The sequence below is a fragment of the Etheostoma spectabile genome, unplaced genomic scaffold (assembly GCF_008692095.1).
Source record: "Etheostoma spectabile isolate EspeVRDwgs_2016 unplaced genomic scaffold, UIUC_Espe_1.0 scaffold340, whole genome shotgun sequence".
Taxonomy (NCBI): Eukaryota; Metazoa; Chordata; class Actinopteri; order Perciformes; family Percidae; genus Etheostoma; species Etheostoma spectabile.
In genome coordinates this window covers 61,318-77,768 of record NW_022605588.1, presented here as the reverse complement: position 1 = coordinate 77,768, position 16,451 = coordinate 61,318, and the positions used below count along the sequence as shown (strand labels likewise).

The window sequence follows — 16,451 nt, the reverse complement described above, 5'->3', positions numbered from 1 at the left end:
TAACTGTTTTTCACACTGTAATTGTGTGACACTCAAAGCAGATTGGGGCAGCTTTGCCGACTTTGAGCTTCAGAAACCCCCCCCCACAAGCAGAGAGTTTCCATATTCAGGCTGTGAAGCAGGTTGTTGTGAGTCGGCTGTGTGGTCGCTGTGTGGAAATTGCGGCAAGATGCAAGAGACAATTTCTCACTTTGAGCACACGAGAAGCGTGGCTCGTTTATTCAACAGGGAAAACCAAGAGAGTACAGAATAAGGTGCTGAGCCTAATGCCAACCTCATAACGTCACACGTCATCACGCCTTCACAACATTTAAAGGGGCCGTGTTCCCTGAACAGTTATCATGAACTGTGGTGACTCAAGGGAAGTAAATTAATTGTCTAATTAAATGTGTGTGGAACAACACTTATCAACAAGGTGAATTATGTATGTCACAGTCACTACACACGTCCCCCAGAATTCACCATATCAAAAGAAGAATTTTTTCTGCGCCGCTGTGGAGGCTGGGGGGGCCCAGCCACAGCTGGTGCCTCGTCATGACACGGGTGTAGGGCGTCCACAGTGGGAGGCTCGGAAGGGGGCGGGATTTGGGGCAGGGGCAGAGCCGGTGGCCGACCACGTTGTGGGGGTTTGGACAGGTCAACAGGCCTGGCCATGTCCAAGTGAGCAGGTTTGAGGCGGTCAATGGAAAGTCGCTCTGGTTTCCCGCCCCTGTCCACTACAAAATATTTGTCACCTGACTCCAAAACTCGAAATGGGCCCTCGTAGGGCGGGCATAGCGGTCCCCTGTGGGCCTCCTGGCGGACGAAAACATAGTCAGGCGTCTGAAGCCCAGCGGGGATGTGTGACTGAGGAAGTCCGTGACAGGAAGTGGGGACAGGCACAAAAAGCCTGGCATTGTCCAGTAAGGTAGACCGCTGGAGAGTAGCAGACCAGGGAACCGTGGCAGTAGGGACAAAAGCATTCCACAGCTCTGATGTGAATTGTGCTCCCCTGTCAGAGGAGATGTCTGATGGCAACCCAAGTGCCGATAAATGCCCGTGTCATCTCAACAGCCGTCACTGACGTCAGTGGTACAGCCTCAGGCCAGCGGGTGGTCCTGTCAACCATGGTAAACAGGTATGTGAAACCGTTAGAGGGGGGCAGGGGACCAACCAGATCAACATTCACATGGTCAAAACGTCTCTCTGGAACGGGGAACCCCTCTAACGGGGCTTTAGTGTGACGGTTCACTTTGAACCGTTGGCAGTCAACACAGGTGTGGGCCCAGTCCCTAACGTCCTTCTTGAGGCCGCGCCAAACAAACTTTGCTGCAACCAGTTTTTGTGACACTTTCGAAACTTGGTGGGAGAGACCATGAATGGCATCAAAAACTTTACGTCTCCATCCTGTGGGGACGAGTGGCCGAGGACGGCCTGGGGAGACGTCACACAGGAGTGTGGTGCCAGCATCGCCAAAAACCACATTCTCAACTTTCAGCCCAGTAGTCGAGGTCCTCAGGAGTTCCACGTCCGGGTCTGTGGTCTGATCCATTGCCATGTGATTGTAATCCAAACCGAGATGGACTGCCCCTGCTACGGCCCGTGACAGGCAGTCCGCCACGTGGTTGTTCTTACCGGCAACGTGCTGCAAGTCCGTAGTGAACTCCGAAATGTAGGACAGATGACGTTGCTGGCGGGCGGACCACGGCTCAGCTACCTTGGCCATGGCAAAAGTCAGCGGCTTGTGGTCCACAAAAGCAGTGAAGTGTCGGCCTTCCAGTAGGGAACGAAAATGTCTGAAGGCGAGGTAGAGACCCAATAGCTCTCGGTCGAAAGTGTTGTACTTCCGCTCACTGGGGCGTAACTGACGACTAAAGAAAGCCAGCGGCTGCCAGGCCCCACCCACCCACTGCTCGTAGAGAGCCCCGACAGCGTAGTCCGAGGCATCTGAGGTGATGGCGATGGGGGCTGTGGGAGAAGGGTGAGCCAACAGGGTGGCGTTCGCTAGGGCTTCCTTAGTGGCAGCGAACGCCTTCTCCCTGCTCTCAGTCCAGTCCACAGCCTGCTTGGGTTTACCTTTCAAAGCCTCATGCAAGGGCTGCATGAGCTGAGCGGCACGAGGAAAGAAGCAATGGTAAAAATTCACCATTCCCAGGAACTCCTGCAGGGCTTTGACAGTGAGGGGGCGTGGGAATTGTGCGACCGCCTCCACTTTTGAAGGGAGGGGGACTGCCCCGCTCTCAGTGACTCTGTGTCCTAGGAAGTCTATGGTGGAGAGACCAAACTGGCACTTGACGGGGTTGATAATTAGTCCATGTTGGCTAAGCCGCTCAAACAGGGTGCGAAGGTGTGCCAGGTGTTGAGATTTGGATGTGCTCGCCACCAGGATGTCATCCAAGTACACAAAAAGAAAGGGCAGGTCCCGCAAAACTGAGTCCATGAGGCGCTGAAAAGACTGAGCTGCGTTTTTCAGTCCGAATGGCATGCGCAGGAACTCGAACAGACCAAACGGCGTGATCACTGCTGTTTTGGGAACGTCCAGTGGGTGTACTGGCACCTGATGATATCCCCTGACGAGGTCCACTTTGGAAAAGATCACCTTACCCGCCAGGTGTGCAGAGAAATCCTGTATGTTCGGGACTGGGTAGCGGTCAGGTGTTGTAGCCTCATTAAGCCGTCGGTAGTTGCTGCACGGGCGCCAGCCGCCGCCAGGTTTAGGGGCGATGTGGAGGGGTGACGCCCACGAACTGTTGGAACGGTGGACTATGCCCAGGTGTTCCATATTTGCAAACTCAGCTTTTGCAACGGCAAGCTTGGTCGGGTTGAGGCGCCGAGCGCGGGCGTAGACGGGCGGACCCGTAGTGGCGATATGATGCTCCACACCATGCTTCATGGTAGATGCAGAGAAAGTGGGCTGCGTGAGGGCTGGGAAACCGGCAAGCAGACGGTGGAAGTCATCCGAAACTGAGAGCATGCTAGACAGTCTTACAGAATCCCCCCCGCCGAGTATGAACGTATAAGAGCAAAACGTGACAGCATTGATCAAACGGCGGTTCTTTACATCCACTAACAGTCCATGTGCACACAAAAAATCGGCGCCGAGGAGGGGAATGGCGACCTTTGCTGTAACAAAATCCCAGCCAAACCGCTGTCCTTCAAAACACAATTCCACGAACCTCGTTCCATATGTGCGGATGGGGCTACCGTTTGCAGCTTCCAGTGGGGGGCCGTGGCCACCGGTCAACATGTCCAAACGGGATGCAGGCAGGACGCTCCTCTGTGCCCCCGTGTCGCACAGAAAACGTCGTCCGGAGATGCTGTCACAGATGAAAAGCAGCCTGCCCAAGCGGCCGACGCTCATGGCCACTACTGAGCGCCGGCCCCGGCGTTTCTCGACCCGCCAAAAACTACATGGCGAACGGCATTTGCTAGCCTTGGGTCCGAACTTTGCATGGTAAAAACACAAGCCTGAAGACCTTTGGGGACCTGAAGACTGCCGCTGGCGGGAAGTGGTTGCAGCGACGAGTGTGGAGTCGTCCAGTGTCACAGGAGTGATGCGCGCGGGAAAAGTCGCCGCCACACAATTTCCCTGACTCGCCAGGAAAAACGTATCCGCCTCCTCAGCCAGTCTCCGACAGTCAACGATTGTGGTGTTAGCTAGTTAAGCTCTAACTTGGGAAGGCAGCTGACGCAGGAAAAGCTGAACGAACAGAAAATCGGGTCTGTGCTCACCCAAAAGGTCCAGCATGCGGTCCATTAGCTCAGACGGTTTGCTGTCACCCAGTCCTTGAAGAGAGAAAAGCCTACTGGCTCTCTCGGCGTCTGACAGTTCAAATGTTTTCAACAGGTGGGCCTTGAGTGCTGCATACTTCCCAGTTGCCGTAGGGGTTTTTAGCAAGTTCACCACCCTTGGATGCTGTTGAACTTCCGAGGGCAGACACGACATAGTAGTACTTTGTTGTATCCGCGGTGATCTCCCGCAACGCGAACTGCGCTTCTGTCTGGGCAAACCATGCAGACGCCGATGATTCCCAGAATTCGGGGAGTTTGAGGGTGACAGCGTTTGCGGTCATGATCGTGACGTGTCTCCGGATCCGTCCAGCAGACTAAAGTCGGGGTCACCAGTGTGGAAATTGCGGCAAGATGCAAGAGACAATTTCTCACTTTGAGCACACGAAAAGCGTGGCTCGTTTATTCAACAGGGAAAACCAAGAGAGTACAGAATAAGGTGCTAAGCCTGATGCCAACCTCATAACGTCACACGTCATCACGCCTTCACAACATTTAAAGGGGCCGTGTTCCCTGAACAGTTATCATTAACTGTGGTGACTCAAGGGCAGTAAATTAATTGTCTAATATAAATTTGTGTGGAACAACACTTATCAACAAGGTGAATTATGTATGTCACAGTCACTACAGCTGCTTTGAAATAGTAATCTTTGTTTTTCATGATTTGTTCAATTCTACGAAGGGTTTTATGTCGACCAATCTGTATGGGAGAAGGCTGTATGAGACATGCAATAATGCAAAGATATTTGACTTTAACTGTGATTCTCATTTCCAGTGTGGCCCTCAGTTAAGGTATGTTTGACAGCCCTGGTGTACACTACCGGTCAACCATTTGGGGTCACTTACAAAATCCTCCAATGTTCCAAAGGCTCACTAATCTGATATCATTTTACAAAACTACCTGAGAAAACATTAGAGAACCCTTTTGCTACTATGTAAGAATATAATGTAATATGAGAAATGCTGTTTGTACTGATCTCAGCTGGTGTTCTGTCTATAATGGAGTGCAATGAAAATTTCTAAGTGACCCCAAACTTTTGAGCAGTTGTGTAGATAGATAGGATAGGGGGGAGAGAGAGGGAGGGGAGGACACGTAGCAAAGAGCCATAGGTCGGATTTGAACCCGGGCCACTGCCAAGGACTGGCTGCACACTCTACTGGCTGAGCTAGAGGTCGCCCCATGAGCGACATATTTGACATGTGAAACATTGGGAAGAGAGTGTGTGTCTGTGGTCGGGGAGCTGTGACTGCCCTCTGCTGGAAGCTGAGAGGAGTGTGACCACAGTGGGAATGTCTGCTCCACACGGAAGCTCTCTGACACACATTACATCCTCAAATGTAACACATCCACAGAAACAGGAAAAAGTAAACAAACAAGTCTGTCTGGCCAGTTTGTTCATCTTTTAAGCCATACATTGGGATAACTTTGAGAAGTCATCCGATCATGTCTGCGTTAAATATATGTCAAAGTTTTAGTATTTTTGATATTTCAAAACAAGCCAAGCCTTTGAATGCAGTACCGTGCTACGCATTAGCCACAACAGCAGGCATAATGTTGACTGGGATAGACTTCCTGACTGAAGCAGGAATTACACGTCAGCAAGTTGATTATGATATTAAATATTATATATTTTAATTAATACCATTTAAACTACTGTTTGTGTTTTTGAGTTTGACTCCTTATATTCAATCCAATCAAAGAACATAGTTTTTCACCATTGTTGAGTCACAATCTTTCCTTTTTCCGTTTTTACTCTTCAGCTCTGGGAGTACTCAGTAGTACTCAGTAGTACTCAGTAGTACACGTAGTACGCGTTTAGAGTGCAAGTTGGGAAAGCGATCGATATACAGTTGTATTCATTCGCTTTTGAGTTTTATTTTTTATTTACTTTAACTGAACATTTATTGTATTTCACTAGTCATGTGAGAATGGGTTTTAGCTGGCATGTAGTCTCGCTTTGCCAGATGGAGGGTCTGGCTAGTCCACATCGCATTCTGGGATGGGAGAAAAACCTGCACGGATTTATTGGCATTTCTTTAAACCAATCACAATCGTCATGGGCGGGGCTAAGATCTCATCGGAGCCTCTGCAAAATAGTTGTGCGAGAGAAAACTCCAATTGGACAGATAGTCTAGCTAGGTGTCTGGGTTTACCCTGCAGAGACCTGAGGACCAGGTAACCATAGTCCTCAGATTGGACAGATAGTCTAGCTAGCTGTCTGGATTTACCCTGCAGAGATCTGAGGACCAGGTAACCATAGTCCTCAGATTGGACAGATAGTCTAGCTAGCTGTCTGGATTTACCCTGCAGAGATCTGAGGACCAGGTAACCATAGTCCTCAGATTGGACAGATAGTCTAGCTAGCTGTCTGGATTTACCCTGCAGAGACCTGAGGACCAGGTAACCATAGTCCTCAGATTGGACAGATAGTCTAGCTAGCTGTCTGGATTTACCCTGCAGAGATCTGAGGACCAGGTAACCATGGTCCTAAGATTGGACAGATAGTCTAGCTAGCTGTCTGGATTTACCCTGCAGAGATCTGAGGACCAGGTAACCTAGTCCTCCAGATATAGACTAGCGGGCATGTAGTGATTGGTTAATAATCACTACCTTTTTAATTCTGCCACCTGAGTGAGCTGTCACTGCGTTTTATACATCTGTAATGCGAGTCTGCTCTAGGCACATTAAATGACTTGATGAGGTTTTGGAAAAGATCAGGTTTTGGGTTTATAACGTAGAGGCCACCAGTTACACACTGGTGGTGAAGTACAGGCCCCACACAGTAAGCCACTGGACTCTTCAAACTAATCCCGTACTGTATTGAGGGGCAAAACTGAGCTTCTGTAATGTAGCTCCAGGCAAAAGCATGCTTTTACAAAATGGAATGGAAAATAGAAAATAGTCAGTGGGCACAAACGTGCAAAAAAAACAACTGTTTCTTTAAATTGAGATAATTTCCTAATTTGAAGTTGTGACGTTAAATAAGATATAAATTACACTGAGCCCGGTGGTCTCATACTGAGACTGTGAGATGGTGTGTACTCTGGTTTGTGAATACACCGCTGGGCAGGGTGGGTAGGTACATTTCATGGGAATATGGAGATAGACGGATGAGAAGGACGTGAGATGGCACGCTGACGATGGCCGCTGTTGTTCTACTGATGCTAGAGGGGGCAACAGGCATTTAAGAAGAGGGGGAATTGATAACATGTGCTCAAATCCAAATCCTCTGGGACAACGTTTGCTCAAAGACTACAACCAAACATTTTGAGCTTGGATTCCCCGCTTTGGAAAGGCTACATTAGGAGGGGGATAAGACCTAATCCACAGCTCACATTCCACAAGTGCAGAGCAGGAGATGGACTCGGAGTGCGTGGCTCTCTCCGCAGCGCTGATTGTTTCAGCGCGGATGTGGGGGGACACAGGAATCATTCAATTTGACCACACACCCATTCAGGTATGAGGACTCATCCGCATAGAGTCTCTTCAATATTTAAATGAAAACATGCCTCTGTTCCATGGGTGTACTGCATGATGATAATATCCAACATAACCATGAACACCTACTGAAACAATAACTGACCCTGAGATTCTAGTCTACTACTTTGAATGTGAGCGACACACATTGTTGGCCATTTCTTAAAAGGATAGATTACATTTTGGCTAGTGGCTTTTTCAGATCTATATAAACCTCATGTCTGTGTAAAGTCCAGAGCTGGAGCCAGCATGTGGTTAGGCCAGCCTAGCATACTGAACTTAATGGAAGCAGGGGCATCCAGCTAGCCTGGCTCGGTCCAAAGTTAAAAAACTAAATAAAAACAGTCAATAAAAAGTAACAATAAAAAAAGAACATGGTGGTTACAGTGTGAAACAGTTCTCTTTCCCTTCTTACCTCTAATGCCCTCCATGTGAATGTTAGCTCAGCCAGTCATAACTCTAACAGGATTTACTTGTTGTCTATTATAAGTATTTGAGAGTGCAACGAGAGGGAAGACATCTGAGCTGAGACACGATCCAACCAAATGCTTATTTTCCCTTTTGCAGCTGTCCACGGCTGTGTCCTACTAGGTACAGGGGTTGAAGAGGCGCTCTGCCCAGATGATAATGCAGGCCAGCCGGTCATATCACAAACCTCAGGGCGCTGTGCCCGGCCCGTTAGTCGTCCTCCCATTTCCCAGGAAAATGATTTACTCTTAGGCTTCGCACCAGACGAGTTCCAGGGAGGACCGCCACTTGTTGATTTGTTACCAGTTCCACCCTCCTGTTTCTTTGTAGTCTTGTTGGTGCTAATTAGCCGTGTGTTAGCATACTTCTGTCCATTGTTATGGGTCCATGGTAAAGTGGTGTCATTTCCACAAGATCCGTTAACTTCCACGTTCACTTCTAGAAGGTAAACCTTGGTTTCCAGAAGTGCAATCTTCTGAAGGAGTTTGTAGTAGTCTTCTACGGAGAAAGGAGGCATCTTGCTGCTAATTAGCTTTAGCTACAATCACTGTAGGACAGGCTTGAGCTATTGGTAGGCCACGCTCACGCAGAAAAATTTTAAAATATGGCAATAGCCTACTATGTCTACAAAAAATGTATAGTCCAGTGTTTTTGAAGTGTCCAAGAGCCGCTGCTCATAGTTTCTCAGAGGAAAAGCACGATTATCAGCAAAAATATCAGCAAAAATATGCAAGCAGAAGCAGGAGCAAGCAGCAAAGCGTCTGCACTGTAAGAAGCAGGAAGCTTCTTACAGCATAAAGAGTATTGCTTAATGGGATAAAAATAAAAATAAACTTCACCTGCTCTCCTCTGGGGCCTCTGAGGCCAGGAGCTCCATCTGCACCCTAAGGAAAGACATCAGCATCACTACATTTAAAAGTAGTTCTTAGCAACAGAAAAACATGTTGATTAAATTGATAAAATAATAACACCTACCTGTTCTCCCTTTTTACCGGAGACACCACATTCACCCTGTTCTCCCTATAAACACAACCAGATAAGATAAAAGAGACTATTGACACCACAACGGGGACATTAACTTGTCACAGCAGCTTAATGTAGCACAGCACAAAACAACACACACATCAAATATACATAGGACAGAAAAATAAAAAAAGAATAAAATAGGAAATAAAACAATAAGAAGAGAGTAATAACAGTAATATGTACAGTTCCAGGTGAGTGGAGCCGAGTCTGACACTAACTGTGTGTGTGTAGGATCACACAGCCCTCTAACATTAAACAGTTAAGACGCGTTTTCTTTATCTGGATTCGGCAGTGGTGAAGCATTATAAATAGAAATGGTTTATAAAAAACATATTTTATCAAAAATAGTGATGAGACATACCTTTTCCCCTTTGCTGCCAGGCCGACCCTAGAGAGAGGGACATTTTAATTCACTATGACAGCGGTCCAGTAAATCAGTTGGCTGTCCACCAACCATCATGCGTCTGTTTAAGAAAGTCAACCAACCAAAGTCTGAAAGAGACAACCTGAAACTTGACAGTGGGAAATCTGTCTGAATAACTAATAAAGCCAATTGGCCCAATGCTTCTTACTAGACACAGATGCAGATAGCAGATACAACAAACAATTGCAACCCAGTAATTTTAAACACATAACCAATATATAGTTGTGCGAAATACATTTCCATCAAGACAGCTACTCCGCATTCAGCAGCTTAAAGGCCGAGGGAATGAACGTTTGGGTTAGTCTTTCTTGGAGGTATTAGTGGACAAAATATGGCCATGATTAACAATACGTTTCGGCGATAATATTTAGGCAGTTTCTGTAAATAAATAAATCTTATATCAATATTGTGTTATGAAACTAGATATCATCTTAGATTTGGGATATCATAATATTGTAATATGACATAAGTATTGTCTTTTCCTGGTTTTATAGGCTGCATTCCAGTAAAGCGATGTCATTCTCTGAACTTATTAGACTGTAACTGTTCTATTATTTGCCTTTACCCACTTAGTCATTATATCTACATTACTGATGATTATTCATCAAAAATCTCATTGTGTACTTTAAATATTTTGTGAATGCATCAATAGTCAACACTTTGATATCGTTGTGGTATCAATGTCGAGGTATTTGGTCAAAAATATTGTGATATTTGATTTTCTCCATATCGCCAAACCAACAGATGAATGAAAACGTCAACAAGCTCTTACATGACTGCACTGCAGTATTTAACTGTAGGGGTGTTGAAATGAATCGTTGCATCAATCCATCACGGTGCGGACGTGGACCATTCTGCATCGATGCAGCGACAGACCATAATCCATTATTGCCTACCGACGTTACTTGTTGATTTTATTTTGTTTGCTTTTTGTCTGTTGTCTGCTGCGTTCAGACTCTGCTACATTCAGGAAGAGTTTTTTTAAGAGCAGGAGGCGAGTTCTTGTACTGTATGTCTGACAACTTGAATTTGTTGATGTAAACCATGTGTAGCAAAATATAATAAATTTGAGAAATAGGCGCAACGTGATGCATGGTGATATCGAATGGTATCCAACCATTGACAGGATAATTGTAATCAAATTGAGTTTGTGAGACCAGTGAAGATTCCCACCCCTATGTAACAGTACAGTGTTTTAACGGTGCAACTCTGTACAGAAAGGGCCATTTGGAGCTCCTTGCATGCTTCGATAATAGCATGGAGATATTAGAGAATATTAACTGAATACCATATTCCGATTTACAGCTTGACCCAGGCAAGAGAAGGTTGGGAAAAACATTGGATGATTACCTCAAGGCCCTCCATTCCTGGACGTCCATTAATGCCCGGTTCCCCCTACAGTGACCGAGCCCAGACAAAACAGCACATCAAACGACACTTCATGGATTCTTTCTGTAACCAGCGCTGGATTATGGAGACAATAGGAGACTTACACGAGATCCCTTTGGACCTGGAGCTCCATCAGAGCCCGGCTCGCCTGGTTTCCCCTACATGAAAGAAAAGTGAGAGATTATGGCCAATGAGAATATTTGGGCCCCTTGTTCAGTTTGGACCCTGTGTGTTTTTAGCCCAAGGTGAGAAAAGGGGACATTCTCGGTGTGACCTGTCTGTAACCCCTGTCCAACACAAACGTCCACCTCAGTGCAGCAGGTTCTCAGATCTTCTCAGCCCCGTGTGTTTGCCCGTGTTTAATCTTCCGTCTTTGACCTTTGCTTCTTTCCGAGGGCCTCTCCCCCAGTGAAAACAGCCCTTAAAGCGGGGCCCCTGCGCCACCTGCTACACTTGCGTTGTGGGAAACATTTCCTGCCGGCCAGATGCACCTGCTGGCGGAATAACACGCCACTGTGTGAGGCTTACTGGGCTCTGTGTGGCGGAGGAAGTGAGCTCGGCAGCTAGCAGCACGGCTCAGGGATGGTGAGACGGGCCAGTCGCTCTGTCCACCTGTCCATCCCTTTATCGTTAGTGGACCTCAAGTTAGGATTGTTTTGAAAACTGCGATGATATTCTGTAGATTGCACATCACATCACCTAAGATGAAAGCTAATAGAAAAGCTAATAGGTGGACCTTGTTTGTCAAATTGCTGTTTCCAAGGTCGGGAATTACATTTCCCCGCTCATGCAGAGAAATGATCCGATTTGCATGAATTTAGTTCATTGTCCACATCTACATGACACTTGTCTTCGCCAACCCTGACTTTGCCTTTAGCACCAGCATTACAATTTCCTCATTACACAAAACAACAGAACTCGTAATATCTCCAAAGAACTTTATGATCTTATTTGTGATGCCAGCCTGATTTGAATAACTCTGTCTAGCACCCCCTACCAGCGTGTCTGTCTGTCTGTCATTTCAGGAATTAGTATGGTATGAAATGCAGTGATTGATGAACGTTGGAACACAGATTGTGTGATACAGTAGATGTTAGCACATAAAGATGAATGAGCATACTATAACACACTCACCGGGCTTCCAGGGTGACCCCTCTCCCCCCTCTCACAGAGACAGCTCTTTGGCTGGGGACACTGTAATAAAGGGGGAAAAGACAAATACATAAACAAAACTATCAACAGTGTGCTTTAGATACGAAGCAGAAGGTGAAATAGTAAGAAGAAAAAATGAAAGGGAAAAAAAAATGCTTGCTTGTGTTGACAAAATTATTTTGTCTGGTTTTGGTCTTTTTTGTACCTTGAATGTGTTTCATGCACCCAGTATCACAATACAACACTGTTTTAAATGATGATAATAATAATAATAATAATAATAATAATAATAATAATAATAATAATAATGTGAGTAAATAATGATATGACATAAGGATGCCTCCTTAGATTTAACATTTTTTGAAACCTTCTTTTCTTTAAGTGACTTGCGACAAATTTAGCAACTTCAGAGTATCAGGGAAAAGCCAGATATTTATTATATTGGAAGTGATTTCCATGCATGCTGTTCGGAGTAATCCCAGTCCACGGCTCTTCTGCCAACAGCACAGGGTCTCTCTCCCTTGACCTCTCAGGTTGATCACACCTGCTGCTGCTATGCCATTCATTATAAGCTTTAGTTTTAAAAACTTCATACACTGTCTATACAAAAAACTGCTTATTGCAAAATAGACTCAAGCTCAGAGACTTGAGACTTGACCTCTAGTTCTAAGACTCATGGTACTTACCCCAGATTTGACCATTGTGTTCTGAAAGAAAAAAAGAGAGGAAGATGGACAGTTACTCATAGTCCCGTCCTGCAGGGACCAACACAACCACAAACATTAGAGGTGCTCATGTGTCATTTATATTCTCAGGTACCGTGAGTTGTCAAAACAAAACTTTTTTTAAACTTTCATTGTATTTCAATGGAAAAGGTTTTGCATTTGTTTTGCCAAACAACTTTGGATGTTTTGCCAAAGCTTTTACCTCAGTGGCAACATAGTGCTCTGTAGTGTTATTAATGGTCTGAATGAGCCTAGTTATATCGATATATTTCTGGCCGGATATCTGTCTCCTTCCTCTTTCTTTCTATATTCTTTCCATCAAGTCCTAATTTCAATTTTTTTCAAATTAGTTGAAAGACTGTAGAGTAGAGTAGCTCAACTCTACAACCTTTCCCCGTAACCCCTGGCAACTGCAGAAGTACCCCCTGGTACAGCATACAGTATGTGTATATAATCCTACATTTCATTGCTTGTTTTATGGTCTGAGTATAGATACACTCTGCTCTCCTTATGAATGCTAGTGGACGTGAGTGGTGTAACGATATTTTGTTTCAATCCTCAACCATCCAATATTATTGATATAAAGTGAAAACATTGATACATATGGTCACCTTTATTTTGAAATTCCTACTTTGCATATATTCTTTTTACTAAAAGGAGTAGTTTGTTTTAATTAAAATGACTGGAAGAGCTTAGTAATGACATTGTCTTATCATATTGTATTTGCTTTTTAGTGAATAAATACAAATGTAACAGATGTGTTAATATGTATCATCTCGTATAGGTCACAGGACCCAGAACTGAACTGAAATCATGGCTTTGTGATATCACTAAATATTGTATCGTTGTTCAAAGAATAAAACGTGTGATTTTTGATTTGGCAGAGAGAAACCATCATCATTATTGAATACCACTGATGCAACCCTGAACACAGACATGACTGACCAGCTCCTTGAAGAGTCTGTCGTCCAGATGGCTGTCGGTGAGGCTGAGGACGTGCTGCTGTGGGGGGGCGCTGGCGATGGACCTCAGTCTTGTGCCCATGGGGCCGTCCCTCTCCAGGCCCGACAGCCTGATGGTGAACACCCTGATGTTGTGCTGCTTGGCCTCGGCGGCGGCCGTCACGGCGCTGGGGCTGCGCGGGTGGTCCGTTCCATCCGTCATCAGCAGCGCCACCCTCAGGCTGCTGGGCGACGTCTCGCGGGTGAACACCTGCGTGGCGTTGGTGATGGCGTAGGCCGAGTAGGTGCCGTGGCCGATGAAAGTCATGGCGGCCACGCGGCTCTGGAAGACGTCCACGTCCTGCCAGTCCCGGAAGTTGTGCTCCACAGACACTCTGCTGCTGTACTGCAGCGCGGCCAGGCGCAGGCGCAGACGCCAGCCGGCCGACTGCAGCTGCATCAGCTTGGTGCTGAAGCGCAGGATGAAGTCCTTCTGGCGCTCAAACTGCAGAGATTTGGCTTTCTCGGTACTGTCCACGATGAACATGATCTCCACCGGGCAGATCAGGGCTATACATTGTTGATACATGCAAATGCACTGACTTTCGATTTTTTAATCACAAACCATGCAATTAATTGGATTGTTATTTTTAAGCGCTTGACAGCTTAAGTTTAGACACATCATTCTGAACATTGAGGGACATTTCTTTCACTAGATTCTGACATGGTATAGACCAAACGATCAATGGATTAACCTAGAAAATAACCAGCAGATGAATCGATAATTGATAGTCATTTACACACTTAGTACCTACAGTGAGACATAAGGCTTTGAGTTCTGATCATGTAGGAATTGCAATAATCTGACTTTTTTTAATCATTGAAACAGAAATTAAAGGTCCCATGGCATGAAAATGTCACTTTATGAGTTTTTTTAACAACCACTTACTTTTTGCCTCGTTAATGATGACCTGGTTATCGTCTCTCTGGCCTTTCCTCCTTCTGTTCTGGCATGTGGTCGGTCTCGACAGGGCCAACGTGAGGATCACAACCTTTAGGAGCCACCGCATGGTCATGGTTCAATCCGGCTGCTCAGCCCGGGAAACGGAGGGAAGATTATAGAGACGAAGCATTAGTGGTGAAGTATAATTCTGCAATATGATGCACAGCATCGGCCCTTCGACATCAGCCATGCAGCATCACCTAAATCCACCCGCAGTCAGGAGTAGCAAGGAGAGTCCACATGGACACCAGAGGGAGACAGGACTGCTCACAGAAGAGTGTCCTCAGCAGGCGCATCCATCCCTCAGTCGGCTTTTGGGGGGGGGGGCTGTTTGACTGATGTATAGCACTATTCTAGGAGTTGTACATGGATGTAAGGAAGCAGAGGCGTTGTTAGGATCTTGAAACACTGGGTGCTTAGCCCGGGCCAGAGAAGTCATCTAGGGGGGTCCGGGGGTGTGTAAAAATCATCATCAAGATTATTTTGGTCAATGTTGAAATCACAACTATTTAACACTGTTGGTCGTTAACTTTTAGAAAGATGTTACATTCTCAGTGGGCTTTGCCTTCATACTTCTCCTGTTAAACTTTATGAAAATTCCCACGCAGACTAAATATGAGTTTACTTTGCAAAAAGTAATGTGCAAAATCATAGTTTTTCTCAATGACATTGTTTTGGTAATTGAGGATCGATATTCGATAAATTGCACAATTTTATGCTACAATATACTGTACATGTAGGCTGCATTGATTTTGTGATTTTAAAAAACTACATATAAACCATGACAAAGAATTTCATTCATATCACCCAACCCCTAAAACTTCTGTCACTAGGGCTACTGAAATTACTAGAAATGATAGTATTACAATATCTCCTATTACAATTTCTACCACTACAATGGGGCTGCTATTAAAATGCCTGCTACTAGAGCTATTATCATTAATAACTCTGGTGTAATACTACCACTGCTCTGCTGGTACCACTGAAATACTCCATAACGTTACCACTACTACTGCACCAGTGTAGTACGGGTACTCACATTTTGACCTACTACTATGTATGAAATGCCCCCCCCCCTCCCACCACACCACACACACACACACACACACACACACACACACACCACACACACACACATACAATAAATTGTTCCTGATAATTTCACTCACACACTGACTCAACCCCATTAACTGTTAGCTAGTTTCAGGACGTGTTTAGCTAGCTAACGTCTTGGAAGACGTATTTGAACTACATTTTGAAAATGTATTTGAAGACACATTAAAACAAGGCAAACAGCTAGTGTCCACATTAGCATGGCAGTGGCAGTTTGGCTAAAGTTCCTCTAGCACGAGACACGTACCTGTGTGTTAGAATGAGAGCTCCAGGTGTGCCCATCAGCGCGTGGCCCGGGCTCTGCCGTGCTGTCTGCGGTCCCCCTCAGCTCTGAGTCCAACCTGCTGCAGTTCGGATGGCCCGGCACACCGGTGACAAGTCACCCACATTCAAGCAACCACGACTTCCTCTCGCTCCCTTCACAATAAAACTTTACTTGAGAAACCATGCAACGTTAGGTGATTTTTGTTAAGAATTTTTACACTTGTATTTTTACTTTTAGCTACACGTTTTACTAAGCAATTAGGACTATGCTATTTGTAGCTCTGTACGGTGTCAAGTGCTTTTATTTTGAAGGCAAATCCTTCTGCAAACTACCACAGCTGCAGCGAACATTCACTTTTTACTGATTCTGATTGAGTGACTGGTAGTGTGCCACAAATATCAGAAGCCTGTATAGTACAGAAATTTCATATTCTTATATTAGTGCATTTTCGTGTGAAAAAAAGCCCCAATTCAAGAATATTTCTTGAAATATAAAACAAATAAAAAATAAATATAAAAGTATACACCTTGCAAAACGCAGCATACCTATTAGCTAACTGTTGAAGAAAAAAGTTAGTAAAAAGAAGTACTAATCATTTTTCCAGAGTGTTATTGAACAACATAGCAGAGTATGAGGGCCCTGACAGTACGTAGTAACTGTAGACCACTAAGGTCTATATAAAAGAGACCTCAGATACAG

The 16,451-nt window shown here is 45.3% G+C and overlaps 1 protein-coding gene and 1 long non-coding RNA gene across 2 annotated transcripts in view; one reads left to right on the top strand and one right to left on the bottom strand.

Moving 5' to 3' along the window:
* The window catches only part of LOC116686263 (collagen alpha-1(XXVIII) chain), a 33,661-nt gene extending 17,811 nt beyond the window's left edge, over window positions 1-15,850 (bottom strand). Inside the window, exons 1-10 of the mRNA XM_032511236.1 lie at window positions 15,735-15,850; window positions 14,321-14,459; window positions 13,376-13,941; window positions 12,392-12,412; window positions 11,688-11,747; window positions 10,658-10,711; window positions 10,515-10,559; window positions 9,102-9,128; window positions 8,690-8,734; window positions 8,554-8,598 (exon numbers count right to left, since the gene is read on the bottom strand). Coding sequence (XP_032367127.1) covers window positions 8,554-8,598; window positions 8,690-8,734; window positions 9,102-9,128; window positions 10,515-10,559; window positions 10,658-10,711; window positions 11,688-11,747; window positions 12,392-12,412; window positions 13,376-13,941; window positions 14,321-14,447 — 990 coding nt within the window. The 5' untranslated portion in view covers window positions 14,448-14,459; window positions 15,735-15,850. The remainder of the gene's footprint in view (window positions 1-8,553; window positions 8,599-8,689; window positions 8,735-9,101; window positions 9,129-10,514; window positions 10,560-10,657; window positions 10,712-11,687; window positions 11,748-12,391; window positions 12,413-13,375; window positions 13,942-14,320; window positions 14,460-15,734) is intronic.
* LOC116686267 (uncharacterized) lies at window positions 9-4,504 on the top strand. Its single transcript, XR_004331205.1, has 3 exons — window positions 9-144; window positions 2,162-2,166; window positions 4,399-4,504. It is a non-coding gene; the product is annotated as an uncharacterized LOC116686267 (long non-coding RNA).
* Window positions 15,851-16,451: the final 601 nt, after the last annotated feature.